The sequence below is a fragment of the Pseudophryne corroboree genome, chromosome 6 (genome assembly GCF_028390025.1).
Source record: "Pseudophryne corroboree isolate aPseCor3 chromosome 6, aPseCor3.hap2, whole genome shotgun sequence".
NCBI lineage: Eukaryota > Metazoa > Chordata > Amphibia > Anura > Myobatrachidae > Pseudophryne > Pseudophryne corroboree.
In genome coordinates, this window is record NC_086449.1 from 303,090,468 (window position 1) to 303,117,877 (window position 27,410).

Consider the following 27,410-nt stretch of genomic DNA (forward strand, 5'->3'; position numbering starts at 1 on the left):
ACTCTGAGCATCTGGGATTTTGGGAGAGCCTTCTTTAATGGTGGAGGGTGACAACTGCTATGATGTAACAGAGTATTCCGATCCGTATGTTTATGGAAAATTTCCGTAAATATACTATTATCCTTGATTTTAACCATTACATCCAAGTAGTTAATTTCAGTTTGGCTATATTGAAACGTAAATTTTACCGTATGGTTTAGGGAGTTAATATTTGTTACCAACTCAATTAGCTCAGATTCTGAGCCAGTCCAGATGATGAAGAGATCATCTATGTATCTTGTGTGCATCATGATCTATTCGGGTGGTATTCATGTGACCGCCGGTCAGCTGACCGACAGTCACATGACCTCCTCCACCAGCCCGAAGGGTCACTGTCCCGATGGTCGGCATGCCGACCAACAGGGACTATTTCCACTCGTGGGTATCCACGACACCCATTGAGTGGGAATAGAACCCGTGGCGACCACAGGTCGCCACCGAGCCCGCAAGGGGCTTGCTGCACTCGCCCCTCCCCGCCGGGATCCCGGCGTCGGTATGCTGCCGGGATCCCGGCATCGGTAAGCTGACCGGCGGTCAGGAGACCGCCGGTCAGCCGTACTACACCCGATCTTTTCAGATACATATGGATCTGTGAAGAAAAAATTACGCTCTTGCTCAAACATGAATACATTGGCGTACGATGGGGCCACGTTCGTCCCCATCGCACAGCCAGTGCGCTGTAAATAATATTTACCGTTATGTAAGAAATTTTTTTTTGCAAGGATAACTCTAAGTAATTCCAAAAACAATGAAATATCAAGATCAGTAAAGTGATTAGAATGTAGAAATAGTCTCATACAGTCTAAACCCATAGCGTGTGGTATTACTGTATATAAATGTTTTACATCCAGAGTACACAGGAATGCCCCACTGGGAATATTCTTCAACTGACCCAACTTTAGCAAGAATTGCGTAGTGTCTTTCAAAAATGTACTCTGTTTCACCACTAACGGTTGTAACAGATAATCCAAAAATTGAGTATTGGCTGTAGAAGAGACAACGGTAAATATTATTTACAGCGCACTGGCTGTGCGATGGGGACGAACGTGGCCCCATCGTACGCCAATGTATTCATGTTTGAGCAAGAGCGTAATTTTTTCTTCACAGATCCATATGTATCTGAAAAGATCATGATGTACACAAGATACATAGACGATCTCTTCATCATCTGGACTGGCTCAGAATCTGAGCTAATTGAGTTGGTAACAAATATTAACTCCCTAAACCATTCGGTAAAATTTACGTTTCAATATAGCCAAACTGAAATTAACTACTTGGATGTAATGGTTAAAATCAAGGATAATAGTATATTTACGGAAATTTTCCATAAACATTCGGATCGGAATACTCTGTTACATCATAGCAGTTGTCACCCTCCACCATTAAAGAAGGCTCTCCCAAAATCGCAGAGGCTCAGAGTAGCTAGAATCACCAGTAACCCTAGCCAGCTTGAACCGGCCCTGAATGAAGTTTCAGATACATTTATTCAGCGTGGATATCCTTTATCCTTATTGGAGGAAACTAAAATACATGTGTTAGCAACCCCGAGACAAAATCTGTTAAGGTCAGAATTCAGGGATAAAAAACAGGATAAGATCCCTCTAGTCTCTGAATATACATTGGCTAGTCAGGTTTTACCACGTGCCACTAAAGCATTGTGGCCTATTGTATCAGGTGATAACGAATTACCGGTCTTTAAGAACAAAAATATCATGCCCTGTTACAAAAGAGGTAGAAACCTGCGCGATTTATTAGTGAAAACTAATATTACGTATGTTCCTGCTAACCCCAATAGTTCTTTCTTGTTACAAAAAAAGAAGCTGGGTTGCTACAAATGTGCTTCATGCACGACGTGTAGTTTTATGGAACCTGGACCATATTTCAAACATCCACATACGGGACGCAAATTTAAGATCAACCATGTCCTGAACTGCATGACGCAATTTGTAGTGTATATCATTATTGCCCCTGCGGGTTATGTTATGTTGGTCAGACTATCCGTACATTTAGAGAGCGTAAGGCTTTACATCGCTCGGCTATAAAAGCAGCATTGGAAAATAAAGATTGTGACCAACCAGTGGCTCGCCATTTCAAGGAAGCACAACATACTTTATCCTCTTTAAGGTATAAAATAATAGATCACATCCCCAATGATATTCGGGGTGGCGATCGCAAGAAACGTCTTAGTCAGTGTGAATCTAAATGGATTCATATTTTGGATACCATCTCGCCCCGAGGCCTTAATGAAAAAATTGCCTGGAATATATTTCTATAATTCTATATTTCTATAACTCTGAGAGTATTCTTAATACAGTAGTATTATAAACCAGCAGGTATTTAAAGAAAAATAACATGAGTATTAAATGAAGATAAATGATGTGTTTTGTCTAGGATTTAGATAAGTATTGAACATTTAATAGTTTATCCTCTGCTAATGAGATTTTTACTTATAGTGCAGCAGATGAATTCTCTGATACACCAATTTTTAATTATATATGTTGTATGTTCTACACTTGTCTATAACACTTAATTTGTATATATCTGTGCCATTTTTTTTGCATAGATTTATGTATGCACAATGTATCACAATGTTTCCACATTGTTTATTTGTATGCAGTAATGAGTGGTGGCCGCGTCGCTGTTCCCCAGGCAACGGATTAGGACGCGCAGGGCCTCAGCGTCTCCGAGGCTTTAGCGTCGCTGAGGCAACCATCTGACAGGAAACACGTCAGCATGGGACCCTCCCCACTACCGGCCGGGCGAGAGCAGCGGGCGTCCGTGCCCCAGACTGCACACATGTATTTAATGGTAAGATTGACACAGTAACGAGTTATGTTTCTGATGATTTGCTCACTTGTATTCACGTCCTGACGAAAAGGCCTGCGAGCCTTGAAACGTCGACATCCACTTATGACATTATGATGACTGCTTAATACACCAGCTTGATTTCAATTTGTGGGAGTGCCGCCTCGTTCTTTTTGGAAAAAGATACTGGGTAACTATTAGACATTTGGGATGGCACCCCATTTGGATGTAGTATGTATCCGGAGTGCCTAGCTACAGTTTATTTTATATATATATATATATATATATATATATATATATATATCTATCACTTTTAATGATTCACTTAGAAATATATTGAAATTTCCAACATATAAAAAAATATATATATAAATTGTGAATTTTATGTACTTTTATATGCTGGAAATCTTATTGCTGTATGTTTGAAACTGCATTATTAAAGTAATGGATATACACACGTGTGTGTATTTTAAAACAGTACTATGCTATAATTCCACTTCATCTTCATGCTACACTGTGGAATCTATTGCTCCATTGGAACCCAAAGGGAGATATTTGATGTGCAAGATTACAAGGTTTTGTATTGTAATAGCAATGTTAATAGGAGGTTTCACGTATTAATTTTTCTGCATGGTGCATGAAAGATATGTATATATATATAAAGAGACTCACCCAGCGTCAGCTGATAATATTTGAATATCTGCAGCCTCTTAAGTGGGTTTATTCGTCAAACAATTGATGAAAGAAAAGACCAAAGTTTTTCCCACGAATGGAAAAGTATAGAGGTGCTGATATTGAAATATTATTAATAAATACACCAAATACCAATATATATAATTTTGGTTTATTATTCAAATCTAATAAAAAGGTTATTTTTGTTATTACCAGCCAGTAAATATAGTGAGATAAATTCCACTATTTTAACAATCACATATAGAAAAATGAGACAATTAAAAAAACATATTAAGTGATAACTAAAAAATCTGCAATATAAAATTTCCTTAAACGTTTTCAGGTATCCGAATACAGGTGGTTTATTTCACCTAAACCTGAGCCCAATATTGTTGTTATAGTCACTCCTCCCGGCCGCTGGTAGCAGTTCCTTTATATGCGGACATATCATGAGGTCAGGTAAAAGCGTTTGGCTTATAGTTGTTTAAGAGTTACCAGAAAGTGATACTGGCTCACCAAATGATGTTTAATTGATATTTGACTGAGGTGAAACAATCTCCCAATCAGTATATAATGAAGGGATCAGGAAGTCTCTTTATGCGGGGGGCCGTTTAACTGATGGTATGAGAGTTTTTCAGCAATGTTCCCAGTGGGGCGAGGTGTATTAATGAGTGCTCACCTCGTTCTCTGTATCGGGTTGTATGCCGCACATGACCTGTGCAGCAGGCGCTGCTTCAAGCGCTGCTCTCTCCCCGGAACCGCTTCATAGCTTGCCCCCTCTGTGCTCTGTGTCGGGCTGCACGCCACACACGAGCCGCACGGCAGATACGGCTACAGATGACGCTCTCCCTTTGAATGCCCGGTGGCTTACGGGGCATGCAGGTCGAATTGATCTCCTCAGAAAAAGCCGGCTTGTAGTAAATACATAAGAAGGTTTACGCGTTTCTCCGCCTTCAAGTCAGATCGGCGGCTTCCTCAGAACGTAGTGGGAAAAACTTTGGTCTTTTGTTGCATGAAAGAAAGCCTATTCCTACAAGGTGACGGAATCTCTTGCACAAGTGTTTTTTGTGATCACAAGAAGCATCATCATAAAGTTTTAAAACATCGTTGCTTTATATGATCACACTGGAGGAAGACAAATTAATAGAGGCTGTTTACATTTCTACTGAATTTATATTTGACAAACAGTAGTTGATGCTGTATTTTTACTCCATTGTTGACTCTTAAGTGCATTATGTGCTTATGGAGCGGATTCAATAATGCAAAAGAAGCATATATTTAATTTATGCTCAGCTGTCATACATTATCCCATATAAACTTTAGTAATTAATAAAGCTATAACCAAAGGAGAAACCACTGTGCCAGACATTGCATGAATGAAAAGTACTTCTGTAACATTGGTGACTTACAATACACTGTCCTGATTCTTAAATCTTGCCACTATGATAATTCTAGAACTCTTCATTACTGTAGTTAAGGCTTCTCTTGCTGCTTGGTAGTTTAACTGGATGCACAGAGGCAACACCTAGCAAGCTCCCAATCATTGGATACCGTTTATATTAGAAAAGGTTTGTGTAGCTACAATGCAATAGTCATCCAATTAATACTTCCAGCATCCGAGCCTACTGTATGTACTGATCCTGGTCTTCCAATGTTACATTGTGTTTTGCAGCCCAGTACTTTGCCAGTACAATGATTATCGTGGGTCTCTCAGTGGTCGTAACAGTTATTGTCCTTCAGTATCATCATCACGATCCACATGGAGGCAAAATGCCAAAATGGGTAAATTCTCCATTTACTGACTGTTGTAATAATGTAGTCCCATGCTTGAAATGCCTACGTCATATATTCCTCTCAAAGACTTCATTATGATCATTCTCATTTTCTTAGGGGCTTTTTAAAATACATACGTAAATGATATTTGCTGCTACCAAACCAGGCATATGTTATACACCAGTGAGAAACACTTTCCTCCTGATGTGTACTGAAATTGCCTCTTGCGTGGTGACTGCAGGATACAGCATGGGGCTACGGGATTCTTAAAGCTCATGTGGTTGAAAGTGCAATTAAAAATGACTTGCTTACAAACTGGAAGGAAAAGCAGCATGTGCAAGATAGTTTCCATTATACTGTGCTAGTAGAAATGATCTTACATTCTGTTCATGTATGAAAACATTTCTATATACATTTGTAAACGTTGTAACTAAATATATTACAAAGACCGTAACAGTGAACAGACATTGTTTCAATTTCGCAGACTGGAAATAAATACATTGTAAGGAGCATTTTACATGTAATGTCTAGGCCAGCTTGGATAATTTTTATTTCTATAACTATTGATTAGCTATTGTTCATTTTTATTTTTGGGATTTAGATACTCTAGGGCCTACCACAATAATAAGATTTTACTCACCGGTAAATCTATTTCTCGTAGTCCGTAGTGGATGCTGGGAACTCCGAAAGGACCATGGGGAATAGTGGCTCCGCAGGAGACTGGGCACAACTAAAGAAAGCTTTTAGGTCACCTGGTGTGCACTGGCTCCTCCCACTATGACCCTCCTCCAAGCCTCAGTTAGGACACAGTGCCCGGACGAGCTGACATAATAAGGAAGGATTTTGAATCCCGGGTAAGACTCTTACCAGCCACACCAATCACACTGTATAACTCGTGATACAATACCCAGTTTAACAGTATGAAAACAACTGAGCCTCTCAACAGATGGCTCAACAATAACCCTTTAGTTAACAGTAACTATGTACAAGTATTGCAGACAATCCGCACTTGGGACGGGCGCCCAGCATCCACTACGGACTACGAGAAATAGATTTACCGGTGAGTAAAATCTTATTTTCTCTGACGTCCTAGTGGATGCTGGGAACTCCGAAAGGACCATGGGGATTATACCAAAGCTCCCAAACGGGCGGGAGAGTGCAGATGACTCTGCAGCACCGAATGAGAGAACTCAAGGTCCTCCTCAGCCAGGGTATCAAATCTGTAGAATTTTGCAAACGTGTTTGCCCCTGACCAAGTAGCAGCTCGGCAAAGTTGTAAAGCCGAGACCCCTCGGGCAGCCGCCCAAGATGAGCCCACCTTCCTTGTGGAATGGGCTTTTACTGATTTAGGATGCGGCAGTCCAGCCGCAGAATGCGCCAGCTGAATTGTGCTACAAATCCAGCGAGCAATAGTCTGCTTAGAAGCAGGAGCACCCAGCTTGTTGGGTGCATACAGGATAAACAGCGAGTCAGTTTTCCTGACTCCAGCCGTCCTGGAAACATAAATTTTCAAGGCCCTGACTACGTCCAGCAACTTGGAATCCTCCAAGTCCCTAGTAGCCGCAGGCACCACAATAGGTTGGTTCAAATGAAAAGCTGATACCACCTTAGGGAGAAACTGAGGACGAGTCCTCAATTCTGCCCTATCCATATGGAAAATCAGATAAGGGCTTTTACATGACAAAGCCGCCAATTCTGACACACGCCTGGCCGAAGCCAAGGCCAATAACATGACCACTTTCCACGTGAGATATTTTAGATCCACGGTTTTAAGTGGCACAAACCAATGTGATTTTAAGAAACTCAACACCACGTTGAGATCCCAAGGTGCCACTGGAGGCACAAACGGGGGCTGAATATGCAGCACTCCCTTCACAAACGTCTGAACTTCAGGCAATGAAGCCAGTTCTCTCTGGAAGAAAATCGACAGAGCCGAGATCTGTACCTTAATGGAGCCTAATTTCAGGCCCATAGTCACTCCTACTTGTAGGAAATGCAGAAATCGACCTAGTTGAAATTCCTCTGTTGGGGCCTTTTTGGCCTCACACCAAGCAACATATTTCCGCCATATGCGGTGATAATGCTGTACAGTCACATCTTTCCTGGTTTTAATCAGCGTAGGAATGACTTCCTCCGGAATGCCCTTTTCCTTCAGGATCCGGCGTTCAACCGCCATGCCGTCAAACGCAGCCGTGGTAAGTCTTGGAACAGACAGGGCCCCTGCTGCAGCAGGTCCTGTCTGAGCGGCAGAGGCCATGGGTCCTCTGAGATCATCTCTTGAAGTTCCGGGTACCACGCTCGTCTTGGCCAATCCGGAACCACGAGTATTGTTCTTACTCCTCGTTTTCTTATTATTCTCAGTACCCTTGGTATGAGAGGCAGAGGAGGGAACACATAAACTGACTGGTACACCCACGGTGTCACCAGAGCGTCCACAGCTATCGCCTGAGGGTCCCTTGACCTGGCGCAATATCTCTCTAGTTTTTTGTTTAGGCGGGACGACATCATGTCCACTTGTGGACGTTCCCATCGATTTACAATCAGCGTGAAGACTTCTGGATGAAGTCCCCACTCTCCCGGGTGGAGGTCGTGCCTGCTGAGAAAGTCTGCTTCCCAGTTGTCCACTCCCGGAATGAACACTGCTGACAGTGCTAGTACGTGATTTTCCGCCCATCGGAGAATCCTTGTGGCTTCTGCCATTGCCATCCTGCTTCTTGTGCCGCCCTGTCGATTTACATGGGCGACTGCCGTGATGTTGTCTGACTGGATCAGTACCGGCTGGTTTTGAAGCAGAGGTCTTGCCTGACTTAGGACGTTGTAAATGGCCCTTAGTTCCAGAATATTTATGTGTAGGGAAGTCTCCTGACTCGACCATAGTCCTTGGAAGTTTCTTCCCTGTGTGACTGCCCCCCAGCCCCGAAGGCTGGCATCCATGGTCACCAGGACCCAGTCCTGTATGCCGAATCTGCGGCCCTCTAGAAGATGGGCACTCTGCAGCCACCACAGCAGAGACACCCTGGTTCTTGGAGACAGGGTTATCATGCGATGCATCTGAAGATGCGATCCGGACCACTGGTCCAACAGGTCCCACTGATAGATTCTGGAATGGAACCTGCCGAAAGGAATTGCTTCGTAAGAAGCCACCATCTTTCCCAGGACCCGCGTGCAGTGATGCACCGATACCTGTTTCGGTTTCAGGAGGTCTCTGACTAGAGATGACAGCTCCTTGGCTTTCTCCTCCGGGAGAAACACTTTTTTCTGGACTGTGTCCAGGATCATACCCAGGAACAGTAGACGTGTCGTCGGAACCAGCTGTGATTTTGGAATATTCAGAATCCAACCGTGCTGGTGTAGCACCTCCTGAGATAGTGCTACTCCCACCAACAACTGCTCCTTGGACCTCGCCTTTATTAGGAGATCGTCCAAGTACGGGATAATTAAAACTCCCTTTCTTCGAAGGAGTATCAACATTTCCGCCATTACTTTGGTAAACACCCTCGGTGCAGCGGAGAGTCCAAACGGCAGCGTCTGGAATTGGTAATGGCAATCCTGTACCACAAATCTGAGGTACTCCTGGTGAGGATAGTAAATGGGGACATGCAGGTAAGCATCCTTGATGTCCAGGGATACCATGTAATCCCCCTCGTCCAGGCTTGCAATAACCGCCCTGAGCGATTCCATCTTGAACTTGAATTTTTTTATGTATGTGTTCAAGGATTTCAAATTTAAAATGGGTCTCACTGAACCGTCTGGTTTCGGTACCACAAACAGTGTGGAATAGTAACCCCGTCCTTGTTGAAGTAGGGGCACCTTGACTATCACCTGCTGGGAATACAGCTTGTGAATTGCCTCTAGCACAGCCTCCCTGCCTGAGGGAGTTGTCGGCAAGGCAGATTTTAGGAACCGGTGGGGTGGAGACGCCTCGAATTCCAGTTTGTACCCTTGAGATACTATTTGCAGGATCCAGGGATCTACCTGTGAGCGAGCCCACTGATCGCTGAAATTTTTGAGGCGGCCCCCCACCGTACCTTGCTCCGCCTGTGGAGCCCCACCGTCATGCGGCGGACTTGGAAGAAGCGGGGGAGGACTTTTGCTCCTGGGAACCTGCTGTTTGTGGCAGCCTTTTTCCCCTACCTCTGCCTCTGGACAGAAAGGACCCGCCTTTTCCATGCCTGTTTTTCTGAGTCCGAAAGGACTGTACCTGATAAAACGGCGCCTTTTTAGGCTGTGAGGGAACATGGGGTAAAAATGCTGACTTCCCAGCAGTTGCTGTGGAAACTAGGTCCGAGAGACCATCCCCGAATAACTCCTCACCCTTATAAGGCAAAACTTCCATGTGCCTTTTTGAATCTGCATCCCCTGTCCACTGGCGAGTCCATAAGCCTCTCCTAGCAGAAATGGACAGTGCACTTATTTTAGATGCCAGCCGGCAGATCTCCCTCTGTGCATCTCTCATGTATAAGACTGAGTCTTTTATATGCTCTATGGTTAGCAGAATAGTGTCCCTGTCTAGGGTGTCAATATTTTCTGACAGGGAATCTGACCACGCAGCGGCAGCACTGCACATCCATGCTGACGCAATAGCAGGTCTAAGTATATTGCCTGAGTGTGTATATACAGACTTCAGGATAGCCTCCTGCTTTCTATCAGCAGGTTCCTTGAGGGCGGCCGTATCCGGAGACGGTAGTGCCACCTTTTTAGACAAACGTGTGAGCGCTTTATCCACCCTAGGTGGTGTCTCCCAACGTGACCTATCCTCTGGCGGGAAAGGGAACGCCATTAGTAACTTCTTAGAGATTACCAATCTTTTATCAGGGAAAGCCCACGCTTCTTCACACACTTCATTTAATTCTTCTGATGGGGGAAAGACTACGGGTAGTTTTTTCTCCCCAAACATAATACCCTTTTTAGTGGTACCTGGGTTTATATCAGAAATTTGTAACACCTCTTTCATTGCTTCAATCATGCAACGAATGGCCTTAGTGGACATTAGACTAGACTCATCGTCGTCGACACTGGTGTCAGTATCCGTGTCGACATCCGCGTATGCCATCTGAGGTAGCAGGCGTTTTAGAGCCCCCGAAGGCCCTTGAGACACCTGGACAGGCACGAGCTGAGAAGCCGGCTGTCCCGCATTTGGCATGTCGTCAAATTTTTTGTGTAAGGAGTCGACGCGTGCACGCAATTCCTTCCATAAGTCCATCCACTCAGGTGTCTGCCCCGCAGGGGGTGACATCCCTTCTATATGCATCTGCTCCGCCTCCACATCATTATCCTCATCAAACATGTCGACACAGCCGTACCGACACACCGCACACACACAGGGAATGCTCTAACAGAGGACAGGACCCACAAAAGCCCTTTGGGGAGACAGAGTGAGACTATGCCAGCACACACCAGAGCGCTATATAATGCAGGGACTAACTGAATTATGTCCCCTATAGCTGCTGTTATATATACTGCACCTAAATTTAGTGCCCCCCCTCTCTTTTTTACCCTTTTCTGTAGTGTAGACTGCAGGGGAGAGCCAGGGAGCTTCCTTCCAGCGGAGCTGTGAGGGAGAAATGGCGCCAGTGTGCTGAAGGAGATAGCTCCGCCCCTTTTTCGCGGACTATTCTCCCGCTTTTTTCTGGATTCTGGCAGGGGTAATTATCACATATATAGCCTCTGGGGCTATATATTGTGGTATTTTTGCCAGCCAAGGTCTTTTTATTGCTGCTCAGGGCGTCCCCCCCTAGCGCCCTGCACCCTCAGTGACCGGAGTGTGAAGTGTGTATGAGGAGCAATGGCGCACAGCTGCAGTGCTGTGCGCTACCTTGGTGAAGACTGATGTCTTCTGCCGCCGATTTTCCGGACCTCTTCTTACTTCTGGCTCTGTAAGGGGGACGGCGGCGCGGCTCCGGGACCGAACACCAAGGCCAGTTCCATGCGGTCGGTCCCTCTGGAGCTAATGGTGTCCAGTAGCCTAAGAAGCCCAAGCTAGCTGCAAGCAGGTAGGTTCGCTTCTTCTCCCCTTAGTCCCTCGCTGCAGTGAGCCTGTTGCCAGCAGGTCTCACTGTAAAATAAAAAACCTAAATATATACTTTCTTTCTAGAAGCTCAGGAGAGCCCCTAGTGTGCATCCAACCTCGGCCGGGCACAAAATCTAACTGAGGCTTGGAGGAGGGTCATAGTGGGAGGAGCCAGTGCACACCAGGTGACCTAAAAGCTTTCTTTAGTTGTGCCCAGTCTCCTGCGGAGCCGCTATTCCCCATGGTCCTTTTGGAGTTCCCAGCATCCACTAGGACGTCAGAGAAAGTTAGATCTTAATAACTGAAGCAGTACTTACGTAATTTTGCTGTATGTTATATCTACATATCCAGGGACGGTGCTACCATTAGGCAGCTTTAGGCAGATTCCTAAGGGTGCCTGGGCCTGAGGGGGCAGCACTGAGGCTGCTGGCATAATACCATGTCTCTTAAAGAGACATCCTTATTTTAATTAATACTAAAGGCGGTGCCGATTCCTACAAGCCATGGCTGCCACCTTGCACTTATCAGCTGCTGTCTTACTGAGACTGCTGTGCAATCATATCACAGTCTGACATGTCTGATGCTGAGCAGTCAGCAGCAGTAGAAATCAGTGCCCACCCCCTTCCCTCTCTCTATGTATATACAGTGTGAATGCCAAATTGTTTTCTCACAAATATTTAAAATGCCCACTCTAATATATACTGCAGACGCCAGGCGCATCTTATTACCATATACGATAAAAGTGCGCTTTACATCGCAAAACACTGCATCCCATAAGAGAAAACAATACACCCACACATTATCTGAGTTCCAAAGCTCATTGATGTATATATTTGTTATTAATAGGATATGGATTCAATATATTACAAAGTACAGTATACCTATAGTTACATGGTTACACTCACACAGTAAGCAGTTTAAACATACAGTTACATCCAGTTACAGTTACATACAGTTACAGGCCAGCAATACAATACCATTCCATTTGTGCTTATGTCTCTCTCTCTCTGTAAAATCATGCTTGCACTCCATCTTACTCTGAGACCAAACAGCAACTGACCTCCTGTGTAATCAGCAATGTGTTATCTACTTTTTGGGGGAGGGAACTTACTCATTCACGATGAGTCACTAGTCTCTTTGTATATGCTAATCAGGTTCAGCCTTGAAGACATCCAAAGGGCTGGCCTGAGCTTCCTGGCCACTACCTGTTTGGAATATCTATTGTTCTAGTAAAAGTGATTTTAGCTTTTATACATCTAATCATAACTATTTGTTGCAATGTCCTACACATTTATAACAATTATCAAATGAATCTACACATTAATCTGGTTGCTTAAATACCAAATATTACAGGTGTATCTGGTTTCGTTCAAATAATACACATACATGACATTACTTCATTATATAATTTTAAATCATCATGATGTCTGGCGCTTGATATTATTATAATTATGTACTGTATGAAATAAGTGTCGAATCCATCTCTGTGGCATGTCCGTGTAAATGCGTGTGTTACCATATATTGCTGTGCTTGCTGCGCGTATTTGCAAGTATAGCGACTCATAATGTGTGTAGGTTGTATGTTCTTTTTATGTAATATTTTTGACTTCGACAGTCTACCCTTTGGCAGCAAACAATAACTGCAACCAATTATTAACATACGAAAAAAAATATTTCATACAATAATCGGTGACCTAGACACAAGTATGTATTAATTTAGCAAATCAGACACTTGTCTATATTTGGGGAAGACAGGGAGGAGGACGAGACATCCTCTATATGCACTTGGCGGTCACGGGACCACTGGTTGGGTGTGGGACAACATTCAACCTATAGAGTATGCTGGGACAGTGCTTTGGCCTATAATGTCTGAATTGCGACGAACATTCCACACATACATGTACCTACGTCTTTGTACACTGATGTTTGGATTCGATTGAGGTTCTGTTGGGTAGATGAAGAAGACACAAACAAATTGTGACAGTGACATATAAAATTTTCATGATCTACATATTCCTATCATTTTCTGAACATTGTTTCCATTTCTGGAACGTATGCTAGGTCTGTTTAATCATTGAACAAGGGTTATAAGTAGTGTCATTCCTAAATAACATAAACCTTCGGAGTTCGGGGAGAGCCACTCATAAACCTTTCTTCCACATATATTAATGAGCTCTTTATCTGCAATGTGTGAATAGCCATTGTCTGATTGTTCCTGATTACCTCTGAACTCCATAACTACTAGAACTTTTATTTTTCTCTGACTTTAACAAACTGATCGGCTTATCCTGGGATCCTATAAGGAAATCACTCCTTCCTCCAGAACCAGTTCCAGTCCCACACAACTCCTCATAAAAAAACCTCCCAAAAATAGAATATCCTGAGAAAAAAATGTTTGTCAGCGGGAAAGAGAGAAAAGAGAAATAGAACAAAACAACTCTTGTTCATAACAAATCAATTACAATGACTGGTCTTTCTGCAATCCTTTAGTACACTCAGGTAGTGTTCAACAGTGCCGCCTCTCAGTCTTCACGGAACAGAGTCTCTGGTGATACTTTTGCGATCTCACTCCATTTACGAGTTCCTTCCGGACTACCGACTTTCCTGCAATGGGAATCGTGGACCCAAGTCTCTCTCTCGGCTACTTTCACTGGGATAGTGCTGTCAACAAAACTTGGTATGGTCCTTCCCACCTGTCTATTAGGCAACCTGAGCGTAAGAACAATCACACAGTCTCTTGGTTCACAATCAAGACAGTTAGTATTTGGCATACCAGCAATCTACAGTTTCAAGTTCTTTTGTCAAGTTCTCAAATGCTGGCGCATCTCAAAAAGGTACTGTACTGTCACCTCATTGGTGTATTTCTGATCATTGTGTGGATCAATCATGACATGAGGTTGTCTTCCAAAAACAACCCAAAAAAAGACACAAATACCAAAATAAAAACAAATTTCGAAGAGGGTGATTCATTGAGTGAAGATCTGGGAGTGGTTCCAAAGCTACATAATACTAGTGGCAGTATCTATGATCACAATAGTACAATTTCAAGCTTTGTTCCTACTTCTAGGGGTACCATTATCTACAATCAAATTTCTGCGCAATTTTTCTTTGCGTTAAACACAGCAGCATCCGTGATGGCAGGAAATGCCTCTACCCAGTTTGAGAAAATATCAGTGCACACCAATACATAACAATAATTCCTAAAGGGTGTTAACTATACGAAGTCGATTTGTATTTCCTGAAAAGATCCGTCTGCAGGAGGGATATGGGATGGTTCTGTTGGTATTGCTTTACCAGTATTCTTCATCAAGCAAGCAAAACAGGTCATTGCTCACTTACCTGCATGAGAATAGAATCCTGGTGCACACCAGTAGGCTCTCATCAGCCTGCACCTACCATCTTTGCCTAGATGAGTCAGACCATGTGCCACCTCAGCTAGACTTGGAAGGTATGCTCTGTGGGCTACTGGCTTACAGTGTCCACCTGCCCACAGTCCTGAGGACTCCTGGCCTTACCCCTTTGTCCTCCAGACTGCCTTTTCCTGTAGGGAACACACATTTTTGTATCTTAATTTAACTATCGTGTGTTTGCAATGTAGAGTACCATGAGCATAACTAAAAAAAAAGAAAAAAAAGAAACATCTCTAGAGGATAGAAAGAAGAAGAAAATGAAAAAGAAAATGTCAGGTTTGCCATTCACCAACAGGCATATCAGTGTCTATACAAAATTTCCCTTCACCAGTATTCCCATTCTCCACCCTTTGTGCATGACAAGGCACACTGCAGTAATACTGGTGTCATCGTGCTGTTGAGATATACTGGGTTCGGGCAGAACTCTGAAGGACCTAGGCATGTGGAGTTTGAACTGTAATTGGGTCCATGTATTGTACCACCCTGTGTGAACGCAAAAGATGAAGAGAAAAACTGTAGAGAAACAGAATAGAGGTTGGTGACAGATAAGTTTGTAGAGGTGAAGATTTTATAAAAATTTGACAACTGGATTGGGCACTACGGGGAAGTGATTCTCTACTTGATCTACTCCCCTTAAAAAAAAATTCTGTGTTTGTCGTATCGCTATTGGGACTATCCCAGCCATCAATCCAGTGTCCTGTCCATCCTAAGTTCATAGGGAACCCAGTATCTGTGAGATAATTTCCTCCACCTGTGATGGACATGCATCTAGAACAGTAGAATGCGACGTTAGTCTTTGTGGGTGTCTAACATACTTTGTACTTCCTAAGCGGGAGCACAGTATATGTATATCATATCTAACAAAATTTAGTTAATCAGGGGCCATTTCTGCTAGGGAAAAGAAGCAAAAGTTTAGAGGCCCCATCTTAACCCCAGCAAGTTTTGTCAAAGGGTAATGTTGCATTTATTTTGTTCTTCCCATTAGCCGAATCTGTGTTTTCTATATGGCTTATGATTCCTTACTATATGTCCCTTGGTCCAGTCTATGTGTTTAATAATGTGGCTTGTGTTTTGTGTCTAGGGAATCTATATTGACTATGTGTCCTACTACTCCTACAATTTCTGGTAAAATGCCCTTCCTTCCCACAAGTGTAACATATTATTGACCATTTGGGATCTGGGGTTTGGACTGATGGGTCTTTCCTGTATGTGCCAGTATACTTACCGTCCTCAACCTCTCCACCTGTTGTTCTCTGTGCCTAGCACTATTCTTGTGATGTTCAATAGCACACTATCTAAGATTAGCTACTGTGACGCCTTTCCAATTTTGCAAAGAAGTCTACACCCTGACACTCAATGCCTTATTGTGCCCGTCCATTTGCACAGAGACAGTCACCTCCCATTTTCCGAATTAGTGTTTACCAGTGGTCTTATCCAGATGGAGAATTTTCTATTACTGCAAGAGACAAAAACAAAAAAAAAGTTTAACAAGCTTCTAGGTCATGCGAAGTATTCATTCAATCCTTCTCATCCCGTATTAAGGGTCTGTACATGGTCCAACAAACATTTCCGAGCTCATCTTTACTAGGGGCATTATTAGGAATGAATACTTCTTATATGGTAACTGAAAGAAATACCTGGGGGTTACCTTGTCTCTGTCCGCTTTCCTACTGGCAAATACTAATGTGCGGACAGGTTTTTCTCCATTTCTGACGCTACTTTCTTGATTTTTTTGTTTCATTTTTGTTTTACTATATATGTACACGAATTATACCATACTTACCTGTTCCACTGGTCTCTGCCACTTCCCCCACAGGCTACTGCTCTTCTTTTACCAGTTGGATACTCCTCTGGGTGCATGAGAAATGGCTGAAAACAATCAGGTCACCTTCTCCTCCTAAATAAAACTTCAACATTCATTAGTACATATATAGGTTACAGTCATATTTTTCATATTTTTATTATTTTCTATAGTTTGTATGCTGGCCGTAACTGCTTCCACATCTACATAAGGCGGTGTACTTGCATTCTCTTTTTTTTTTTTGCTTGTTTATTGTTGCTACAAGTTCAAACAGTTATTATATTTCCATTCTTGTCTTATATGACTTTGGTTAGACATACCACCTGCAATACCTTAGGATCAAACTCACCAACCCCTCTTGCTGCCACAGGTTTAAACACTTTGTATGTCTGACCCGTTGTTTTCTGGATTTTATCAGACATATCCTTATCCTTAAGTTCTGCAATACCTCTGGTTCAAAGCTGCCCACCTTAGGGAATGGTACCCTATCTGTGTCAGTCATACATAACCATTCATTGCAAAAAGCCTCCATGTGTGAACCATACTTTTCACACATAATGAACCTTGCTGACCCTCTCGGTCGCAATTCTGACCTTCTCGGTCCCGAGTCTGACCTTCTCGGTCCCAACTCTTCTTCAGCCTGAATCCTAGCTACCAAATGCCCACTGCTTGTGCAATTGGATCCCATTGCGGACTTTTTGCCAATAAACGCAATCCCCAATGCACACCGCAAATAGACGGTGAAAGACACCTAGCGCTTTCACTCGCTCCTTCTCCGCTGAGTACCACGACTCACTCCAATAGTGAACACCGCATACCCAGTGAGGCCCTATTGGTTTCTATTTACTGGAAGTGTTAGGAGTGACTTACCTTTTCCAGTAAATATCTGCAGCTGGAGATTTTCCTGAGAGAGACCAGCGAAAACTCCCTATACACTTATACACAAATCACGCTTGCGTATGCTCTATACAGCGCTAATGATACCGCGATTCTACGCAAAAATCTTGTAAAAAGGGTATCAAGTTGCGCTATCTATCGCACCCACAAACGCGCTGTCCAATCGCACAGCATGTAGGTACTTGTTACCTATCTGCCGTACAACCACGGGTCAATGTACAAACTGTGACCCTCAGCTCGGAGCGTAACAAAAAACCTTTTTACTTCAATACTACACAATGCACAATTCCCTATTACGCTCCTCTGCAAATCTCTTCACTATTTGCGTATTAAACCTTATACTAACGTGAGTCAGCCGCCTCACGCCACCAAGCCTCCACTTACTTGATGTACCACACTACGGGATCCCGAATTCCCTGGGTTCAATATCCACTCACTCCTACGTTCGCTCACTCAAATACACTTTGGTTTTTTCTGTACAGAAAATTTTAATTCATTCAGATAGGCAGCTTTACCCCAGAGGCAATACAGTTTAAACAAAAGTTTTATACTAATCTGCTTTAGAAACCGGGTAGTTTTGTGCTATTGTATTAAATGTCTACTATCCCACCTATGAACTAAACGACACTATTGTATAATTTGTACTTAGCGCCCGCACTCTTACGCACTTTGTGTAAATACGTGACCGCGCGTGTCTCTTACGCTGCATGCGCAGTTCTGTACTTTGTCCGAGACACGTGTACAAAACCCTGCGTCCGCAATAAAACAAATCACACAGCTCTATAAATGTGAACAATACTAATTACTATTGCCCACTAGACACAACTTGTTCTGTATAAACTTTTATGCAGACCTGCGTTTGTGTCTTTACACTTACTTCCTTAAAATACTGTTATTTCAAATTTACCTATATAGCAACAAATGTATCCTATTTCACACAGATCTATAATGACTAGCAATAATCAATAATTTAAATGATATGATTCAGATTGGATAGCTATCTTGCAGAACATACACTGATATAAATATACACATAATTATAATAATATTATATATATGTACCATTCACTGGTCTCCTATGAGACACCTTACCTCTTATTTGCATATCAAAGCTATTTGCTTTTCCACTGCTAAGAAAAAGCAGTTACACAGGTTAATTTGCATTTCAATGGCTATCTTCCCTAGTAAGCAGATTCTACAAATCTTGGAAGGAAAAAGAGAGAAAAAAAAAAAAAACCCTTTCTTTCCTTTTTCTATCTGTGTGCAATTTCTTTACACCAAGCCAAGCATTTATCTCACCATTTACTCTCACTAGGCCCAATTGAAACTATTTGTAATTGACTATGGCATGGGTTAAATAAATGCATTGGTAACTCATAAATTGTGCTTGATGTGACCAAGGAAACTGATTGTTCTGAGCAGAGTGAAAATCAGCTATTTAGAAAATGACCTTCCTAAAATGGCCACTGCTCTTCCCCCTTCCACATCCATGAGGTTTACACAAAATGGTGGACAGGCCATGTGGTTAGTCCAAAATGGAGGACAGACCATGCGGCTTCCTTTGTCACAAAGAAATCACACATTATACAAGCACCAGAAGTTATTTTAGGCCTGAGTTAAAAAAAAACTATATCAAGGCTATGCAGCAACTTTTAAATGTACTTTTAAACCTACTTAACAGATAAACAATCCAACCTGATTCAAACACAATATGACTTATTTGAACTTTGTTTTGCAACAATAAAAATACATTTTAGCATCTTAAATATTATGAGAAACGCATTGTCCCTTGAAATTTCATATCATTGGCTTACTGATATCACAACAATACACGTGGATGTTATTTTCATCAGCGTCGCGATGCATCCATCGGAGCCGGTCGATTACAGCCGCGTATGTAATGTACAGTGCATCATTAAGACCCTGATATCCCGGACGAGTCCCCATCTGTAAATGCCAAATTGTTTTCTCACAAATATTTAAAATGCCCACTCTAATATATACTGCAGACGCCAGGCGCATCTTATTACCATATACGATAAAAGTGCGCTTTACATCGCAAATCACTGCATCCCATAAGAGAAAACAATACACCCACACATTCCAAAGCTCATTGATGTATATATTTGTTATTAATAGGATATGGATTCAATATATTACAAAGTACAGTATACCTATAGTTACATGGTTACACTCACACAGTAAGCAGTTAAAACATAGTTACATACAGTTACAGTTACATACAGTTACAGGCCAGCAATACAATACCATTCCCTTTATGCTTATGTCTCTTTCTCTCTGTAAAATCATGCTTGCACTCCATCTTACTCTGAGACCAAACAGCAACTGACCTCCTGTGTGATCAGCAATGTGTTATCTAGTTTTTGGGGAGGGAACTTACTCATTCATGATGAGTCACTAGTCTCTTTATATATGCTAATCAGGTTCTGCCTTGAAGACATCCAAAGGGCTGGCCTGAGCTTCCTGTCCACTACCTGTTTGGAATATCTATTGTTCTAATAAAAGTGATTTTAGCTTTTATACATTTAATCATAACTATTTGTTGCAATGTCCTACAACTTTATAACAATTATCAAATGAATCTACACATTAATCTGGTTGCTTAAATACCAAATATGACAGGTGTATCTGGTTTCGTTCAAATAATACACATACATGACATTACTTCATTACATAATTTTAAATCATCATGATGTCTGGCTCTTGATATTATTATAATTATGTACTGTATGAAATAAGTGTTGAATACATATCTGTGGCATATCCGTGTAAATGCGTGTGTTGCCATATATTGCTGTGCTTGCTGCGCGTATTTGCAAGTATAGCGACTAATAATGTGTGTAGTTTGTATGTTCTTTTTATGTAATATTTTTGACTTCGACAACAGTCACTTGTGAGGGTATTTGAGGGGTGTTAGGCTAAACTTTTGCTTAGGGCGCCGTGACACCTTGCACTGGCCCTGTACATACCACCCAACCATCCCCATTTTAGCGGGACAGTCATGCTTTTTGGCAATGTCCCACCCATGGCAGTCAGAAGGTTGAGGAACACACTATCACGTGTGTCTGTAAAGATGAATGGTAGCCGTGCGCATGTGCACAGCATCCATTTATTGCATGGAGGAGGCTGGAGGCCACTTATCGCAGGAACACTCTGCCAGCTGTCGGGCTGCCGCCAACATAAGGTGAAAACTGGGGCGTAACACGCAGTCATGCTGCTACAACAATATCCTAAACCTTTGGGTGCAGGGGTCCAGAATTTAAAAACCAAAAAGTTGGGAGGTATGTATCTACCTGTACTATGTACAGTACAGCATTATGTAACCCTTCTGGCACCATATAAATAAAAGTAAATGAAAATAACCCTAGTGAGAGAAATTTTGTACAGGTACCCCATCGATAATCCAGCACCCTTCGTTCCAGCACTGTGCCGGATTATCCATTTTGACGGATTATCGGTGGTATATACTGCGGCATCCCCACGGTTTACCCTCCCACCCCTACCCCCTAATCCTAAACCTCATGCAGCCTGACTCCCTCCCACAGCCTGACTGAGCCCTCCTGCAGCCTTACTATCCCCAAGGAACCAAAACCTCCCACAGCATGACTCCCACCCACAGCCTAACTCTATCTCGCAGCCTAACTGAGCCCTCAAGCAGCCTAACTGAGCCCTCCTGTAGCCTAACTATATTCCCAACAGCCTAATTCCCCCTAGTGCATGATACACCCGAATTAAAAGAGGTGCCGGACCATCAGGTGCCAGATAATCGGTGTTGTACCTGTATTAAATATTAACTCATTGATTTTCCAAGGTTTATAGTCAGAACAATGAGGTTCTTATACTGGGACTAGACTAATTTATCCCTGAGCATGTGTTTTGTATTTACTGTCCTCAAACCAGACCAACTATATTCCCATTTTATATGTACAGTAGCTTGAAGCCATTCAGGCTTTACATATTTTAAGACACCTCAGTAACTGATAATTTCAAGCATTGTAGCTACTGTACTGATCCTCAACTTTTCTATGCAGATCCCTTACACTTCATTTCATTTGTGAATTGTTTTGACTTACTTAAATATTCATATTATTCTGTAAATCAGAACAAGTTATTTAATTTTGTTATTTGATTCCAATTTAATGTAATTAATTTCAATGAACACATGGTGGTTATGGCTTGCAATTCTTCTTGCTGTGTATACTAAAGTGCCACCACAGCAGATTCTAAATAAAAGGACTGTATTAAATAACATTACAAACAGAACAATTGAGAAACTAAAGTAACTTATAAAAATGATGGACATTTGTTCAAATCATGCAATATTAATCCTTCTCGGTTATGGAAGAAATGTACATATTTGTGTCAGGTGCTGCTGACCCCTAATGCCAACATGCATGGGGTCCCAGTCCCATAAAGGGTATCTCCTCATTTTGGTAAATGTTTTGTCCAGACAGATATGTTTATTTCTGTTGCTCTTAGATACAGCAGCAGTTCTGTTGTGTAGAAAATTGAATTCAGCCTGCCAACTTAAATGTTTCTCTTGTCATATTCAAGAACAATGAAAACTGTCAAATCTTCCTAAACAATATGATTCTCTGAAGCATTCTTGGCAGTTTAAAAAAGTCTAGCTCAGAGTAATAACAGCAGACATTAGCGCTGGTTCATTTTTACTGTCTCTAAAACATGGTACAGTACAGTGCCAAATTAAATATGTCCTGGAAATCAGCTTAAACTGGTATTTAATATCAAAGACCATCGTCTGGCCATGTTTAATGTGTAGAGAACAGATTAACACTTTGGCAGAAAATGACATACATCACTAAAACTCAGAAATGTCACAGTCACTACAGTCTAATTATTACATGCAAGTCTACGCTGCATTTTCAGGTTACAAGTATTGAAAATATACACAACTGCACTTTTGGTAAAGGGAAATCTATTTGTTCATACAATTTAAATCTACTATTGCACAAACTAAAGGCCTTATTCAGAGATGGATGCAGCCACTGTGTTCGCAGACACAGCCGCTGTGTTTGCATGCAGCGGCCGCGTCCATCGATTCTGCACACGCAGACTGGCCATAGTGCATGTGCGTGACCCTTCACCATGCAATCACATCCCCACAGCATTTCGTGGGTGTGGTCCAGACAACAAAGGCGTGTCCGGACCATTTCCTGGGTGGCTGCATGATGTCACACGCAGCTGCTCAAAAAAAAATGGCGCCGGACCGCCTGCCAGCGTGGCCAGGCTGCATAGGCGGGGGACATCCTCTAATCGATGCATTTGCAATTAAATAGCAAACACATAAGGGGGAGGCACAACACACATGCTGGGCGGCCTTGCTCTATGCTGGGCGGCCCCAAGCATGTGAGTAGATAAACGCAAATGCTGCTGAAGCAAGATCTGCGTCCATCTCTGAATAACCCCCTAAGTCTCATGAGGGGTCTGATTTACAGTATTCTAGGGTTAAACCTGGGGCTTCAAATCTGTAGTGTTAGCTGCCAACCTGCATACCATACAAAGATGTGTTTAAAGACGTTTATGTATTGTTGGCTTGTGACTCCTTACACCTACAGGCAGAATTAGGTGGACAAGCATAGGCAAGGATATCCGTTTGGATGGTCGACAGTGTTATGGTTGACAGTCATTAGGTCGACCAATATTGGTCGACATTGACATGGTCGACATGTACACATGGTCGACACATGAAAATGGTGGACACATGAAAAGGTCGACATTAGTTTTTTAAATTTGTTTTCTTTTGTGGAACTTTTCCACACTTTATGATCCACGTGGACTAGGATTGGGAACGGTAATCTATGCCGAGTGCAGCGGTAGTGGAGCGAGGCTCCTTGCCCGCGCTCGCCATGCGAGGGGATGTGGTGCACTAATTGTGGTTCCCCGTTACTTTACGCAGAAAATGACACCAAAAAAACAAAAAAAAAACATGTTGATATTTTCACGTGTCGACCATTTGTCCATGTCGACCATGACAATGTCGACCATTCATACCGGAACCCATAGGCAGGACTAAATAATGCATGTTCTTGTTATTGCCAAACAAGTTGTGTACGCACCTTCAGAGATGCCTTTTATGGGGCATATTTCTTGTGAGTACTCGATGGCTGATGCACCAATACGCAATGATGATAATTACAAATGTTGAAGTATGTGTATTTAATTAAAGTAAATGACACTTTTATATTTATTACTAACACTGTCTAAACACTTGTTACACCTGACATATATCTAACACTACTGATGTTTATCTGTACACATCTTTAGATGTGTCTGACTAAACATATTCTGTGCATGTTGTACAGTATGTATGTTATGTACATCTTTTTCTAAATATGTGTGGAGCACATATGATTCCATCTTTAAATGAGACCCTGTGAGTGTATCTTGATGAATCTGAAATAATAGGATTTTGATAACCTACCGGTAAATCCTTTTCTCCTAGTCCGTAGAGGATGCTGGGGACGACATCAAGACCATGGGGTATAGATGGGATCCGCAGGAGACATGGGCACTCTAAAGACTTTTCATTGGGTGTGAACAAGCTCCTCCCTCTATGCCCCTCCTCCAGACCTCAGTTGTAGGAACTGTGCCCAGGGAGACTGACATTTCAAGGAAAGGAATTACTTAACTAGTGGTGAGATATCTACCAACTCACACCCTCAACTATGCCGCACACATGGCATTCAACATAACACACGCCAACAGGCATGAACTAATTGCAGCAACATGCTGAAACCAAGATAACACAACTTGTGTAACTGTAATAACTAAACTGCAGGTAAAGTACGCACTGGGACGGGGGCGCCCATCATCCTCTACGGACTAGGAGAAAAGGATTTACCGGTAGGTTATCAAAATCCTATTTTCTCATACGTCCTAGAGGATGCTGGGGATGATATCAAGACCATGGGGTCTATACCAAAGCTCCAGTACGGGCGGGAGAGTGCGGATGACCCTGCAGCACCGATTGACCAAACTTTAGGTCCTCATCGGCCAAGGTGTCAAACTTGTAGAATTTTGCAAATGTGTTTGACCCCGACCAAGTAGCTGCTCGGCAAAGTTGTAATGCCGAGACCCCCCAGGCAGCCACCCAGGAGGAGCCCACCTAGTAGAATGGGCCTTCACCGACATCGGTAACGGCAATCCATCCATAGAATGAGCTTGCTGAATCGTACCTCTGATCCAGCGCGCAATAGTCTGCTTGGAAGCAGGACACCCAATCTTGTTGGAAGCATACAGGACAAACAAAACCTCTGTTTTCCATATTCGAACTGTTCTAGCGACATAAATCTTCAAAGCTCTAACCACATCTAGAGACTTTGACTAAGCGAACATGTCAGTAGCAACTGGCACCACAATAGGTTGGTTTATGTGGAAAGAGGAAACCACATTTGGAAGAAAATGTTGACGAGTTCTCAACTCTGCCCTATCTTCATGGAAGATCAGGTAAGGGCTCTTGTGGGACAAGACTCCCAATTCAGACACCCACTTTGCGGATGCCAATGCCAAAAGCATCACCACTTTCCAAGTGAGAAACTTCAACTCTATTTCTTGTAGAGGCTCAAACCAACCCGATTGAAGGAACTGCAACACCACATTAAGGTCCCATGGTGCCACTGGAGCACAAATGGAGGCTGGATGTGAAGAACCCCTTTCACGAACGCCTGAACTTCTGGAAAGGAGGCCAATTGTTTTTGAAAGAAAACCGATAAGGCCGAAATCTGGATCTTGATTGACCCCAATCTAAGGCCCGCATCCACACCAGCCTGCAGAAAATGGAGAAAACGTCCCAACTCAAACTCTTCCGTAGGAGCCTTCTTGGATTCACACCAAGACACATATTTTCTCCAAATACGGTGGTAATGTTTAGACGTTACTCCTTTCCTGGCCTGAATAAGAGTGGGGATGACTTCCTTGAGAATACCCTTTTGGGCTAGGATCCGAAGCTCAACAGCCATGCCATCAAACGTAGCCTCGGTAAGTCTTGATACACACACGGCCCCTGCTGTAGTAGGTCCTCTCAAGGAGGAAGAGGCCGAGGATTTTCTATGAGCAACTCCTGAAGATCAGGATACCAAGCCCTCCTTGGCCAGTCTGGGGCAATGAAGATTGCTCAAACTCTTGTTCTTATTATTATTTTGAGAACTTTTGGAATCAGTGGAAGTGGAGGGGAAACATATCTCGACCGAAACACCCACTGGGTCAACAGTGTATCCACTGCCATTGCTTGAGGGTCTCTCGACCTGGAACAATATCTCTGAAGCTTCTTGTTTAGATGAGATGCCATCATGTCTACTTGAGGAACTCCCCAAAGACCTGTCACCTCTGCGAAGACTTATTGGTGGAGGCCCCACTCTCCTGGATGGAGATCGTGTCTGCTGAGGAAGTCTTTTTCCCAGTTGTCCACTCCCGGAATGAAAATTGCTGACAGAGCTCTAACATGTCTTTCTGCCCAGAGGAGAATCCTTGTCACCTCTGCCATTGCCGCTCTGCTTTTCGTTCCGCCTTGCCTGTTTATGTACGCGACTGCTGTTACATTGTCCGACTGGATCTGCACAGGATCTTGAAGAAGATGTACCGCTTGTAGAAGGCCGTTGTAAATGGCTCTTAATTCCATAACGTTTATGTGAAGGCAGGCTTCCTGACTTGACCATTTTCCTTGGAAGCTTTCCCCCTGTGGGACAACTCTCCAGCCTCGGAGACTTGCATCTGTGTTTATTAGGACCCAGTCGTGAATCCCAAACCTGCGTCCCTCTAATAGGTGAGAACTGTGTAGCCACCACAGGAGCGAAATCCTGGCTTTGGGGGACAGGATTATTTTCCGGTGTATGTGTAGGTGGCATCCGGACCACTTGTCCAACGGGTCCCACTGGAATACTCTGGCATGAAATCGGCAAACTGTATGGCCTCGTAGGCCGCTACCATTTTCCCCAACAACCGAATGCATTGATGGATCAACACGCTTGTTGGTTTCAATATTTATTTGACCATTTTATGGATTTCCAGAGCGTTTTCCACTGGAAAAAATACACTCCGTACTCTGTGTCCAGAATCATCCCTAAAAAGGACAATCTTGTCGTCGGTTCCAACTGCGACTTTGGAAAATGTATGATCCAACCATGTTGTTTGAATATTGACAGGGAGAGTGCGATGTTCTGCACCAACTGTTCCCTGGATCTTGCTTTTATCAGGATATCATCCAGATAAGGAATTATATTGACTCCTTTTTAACGAAGGAGGACCATCATCTCCGCCATCACCTTGGTGAATACCCTCGGTGCTGTGGAGAGTCCGAACGGCAACGTCTGAAACTGGTAATGGAAATCCTGTACTTCGAATCTCAGATAAGCTTGGTGAGGATGATAAATGGAAACACGCAAGTAAGCATCTTTTATGTCTACTGACACCATGAAGTCCCCCTCTTCCAGACTGGAAATCACTACCCTCAGGGATTCCATTTGAACTTGAACCTTTTCATGTATAGATTCAGATTTTCAGGTTTAAAATCGGTCTGACCGAGCTGTCTGGCTTCGGAACTACGAAGAGGCTTGAATAAAAAAACCTTCTCCTTACTGTGCCAAGGGTACCAGGACAATGACCTGATCCTGACATAATTTTTGAATTTCCGTTGTTACTGCCTCTCTTCCCGGAAGAGAAGCTGGCAAGGTCGATTTGAAAAATCGGCATGGGGGACGTCTTGAAACTCTAGTTTGTACCCATGGGACACTATTTGTAAGACCCATTGGTTCAGGCCAGATTGAATCCAGATTTGGCTAAAAAGTTTCAGACGTGCTCCCACCTGAGCGGACTCCCGCAAGGGAGCCCCAGCGTTATGCTGCAGATTTGGCAGAAGCAGGGGTGGACTTCTGCTCCTTTGATCCGGGAGACGCTGCGGATTTCTTTCCTTTTCCCCTTCCCCTACCTGCAAAAAAAAAAAAAAAATGCGAGACCTTTGGCCTTT

The 27,410-nt window shown here is 43.0% G+C and overlaps 1 protein-coding gene across 1 annotated transcript in view; it reads left to right on the forward strand.

The window, feature by feature from the left end:
• The window catches only part of LOC134932109 (neuronal acetylcholine receptor subunit alpha-7), a 575,925-nt gene that overhangs the window by 540,350 nt on the left and 8,165 nt on the right, over window positions 1–27,410 (forward strand). The window contains exon 9 of the mRNA XM_063926192.1: window positions 5,189–5,298. Within this exon, the coding sequence (XP_063782262.1) occupies window positions 5,189–5,298 (110 nt within the window). The remainder of the gene's footprint in view (window positions 1–5,188; window positions 5,299–27,410) is intronic.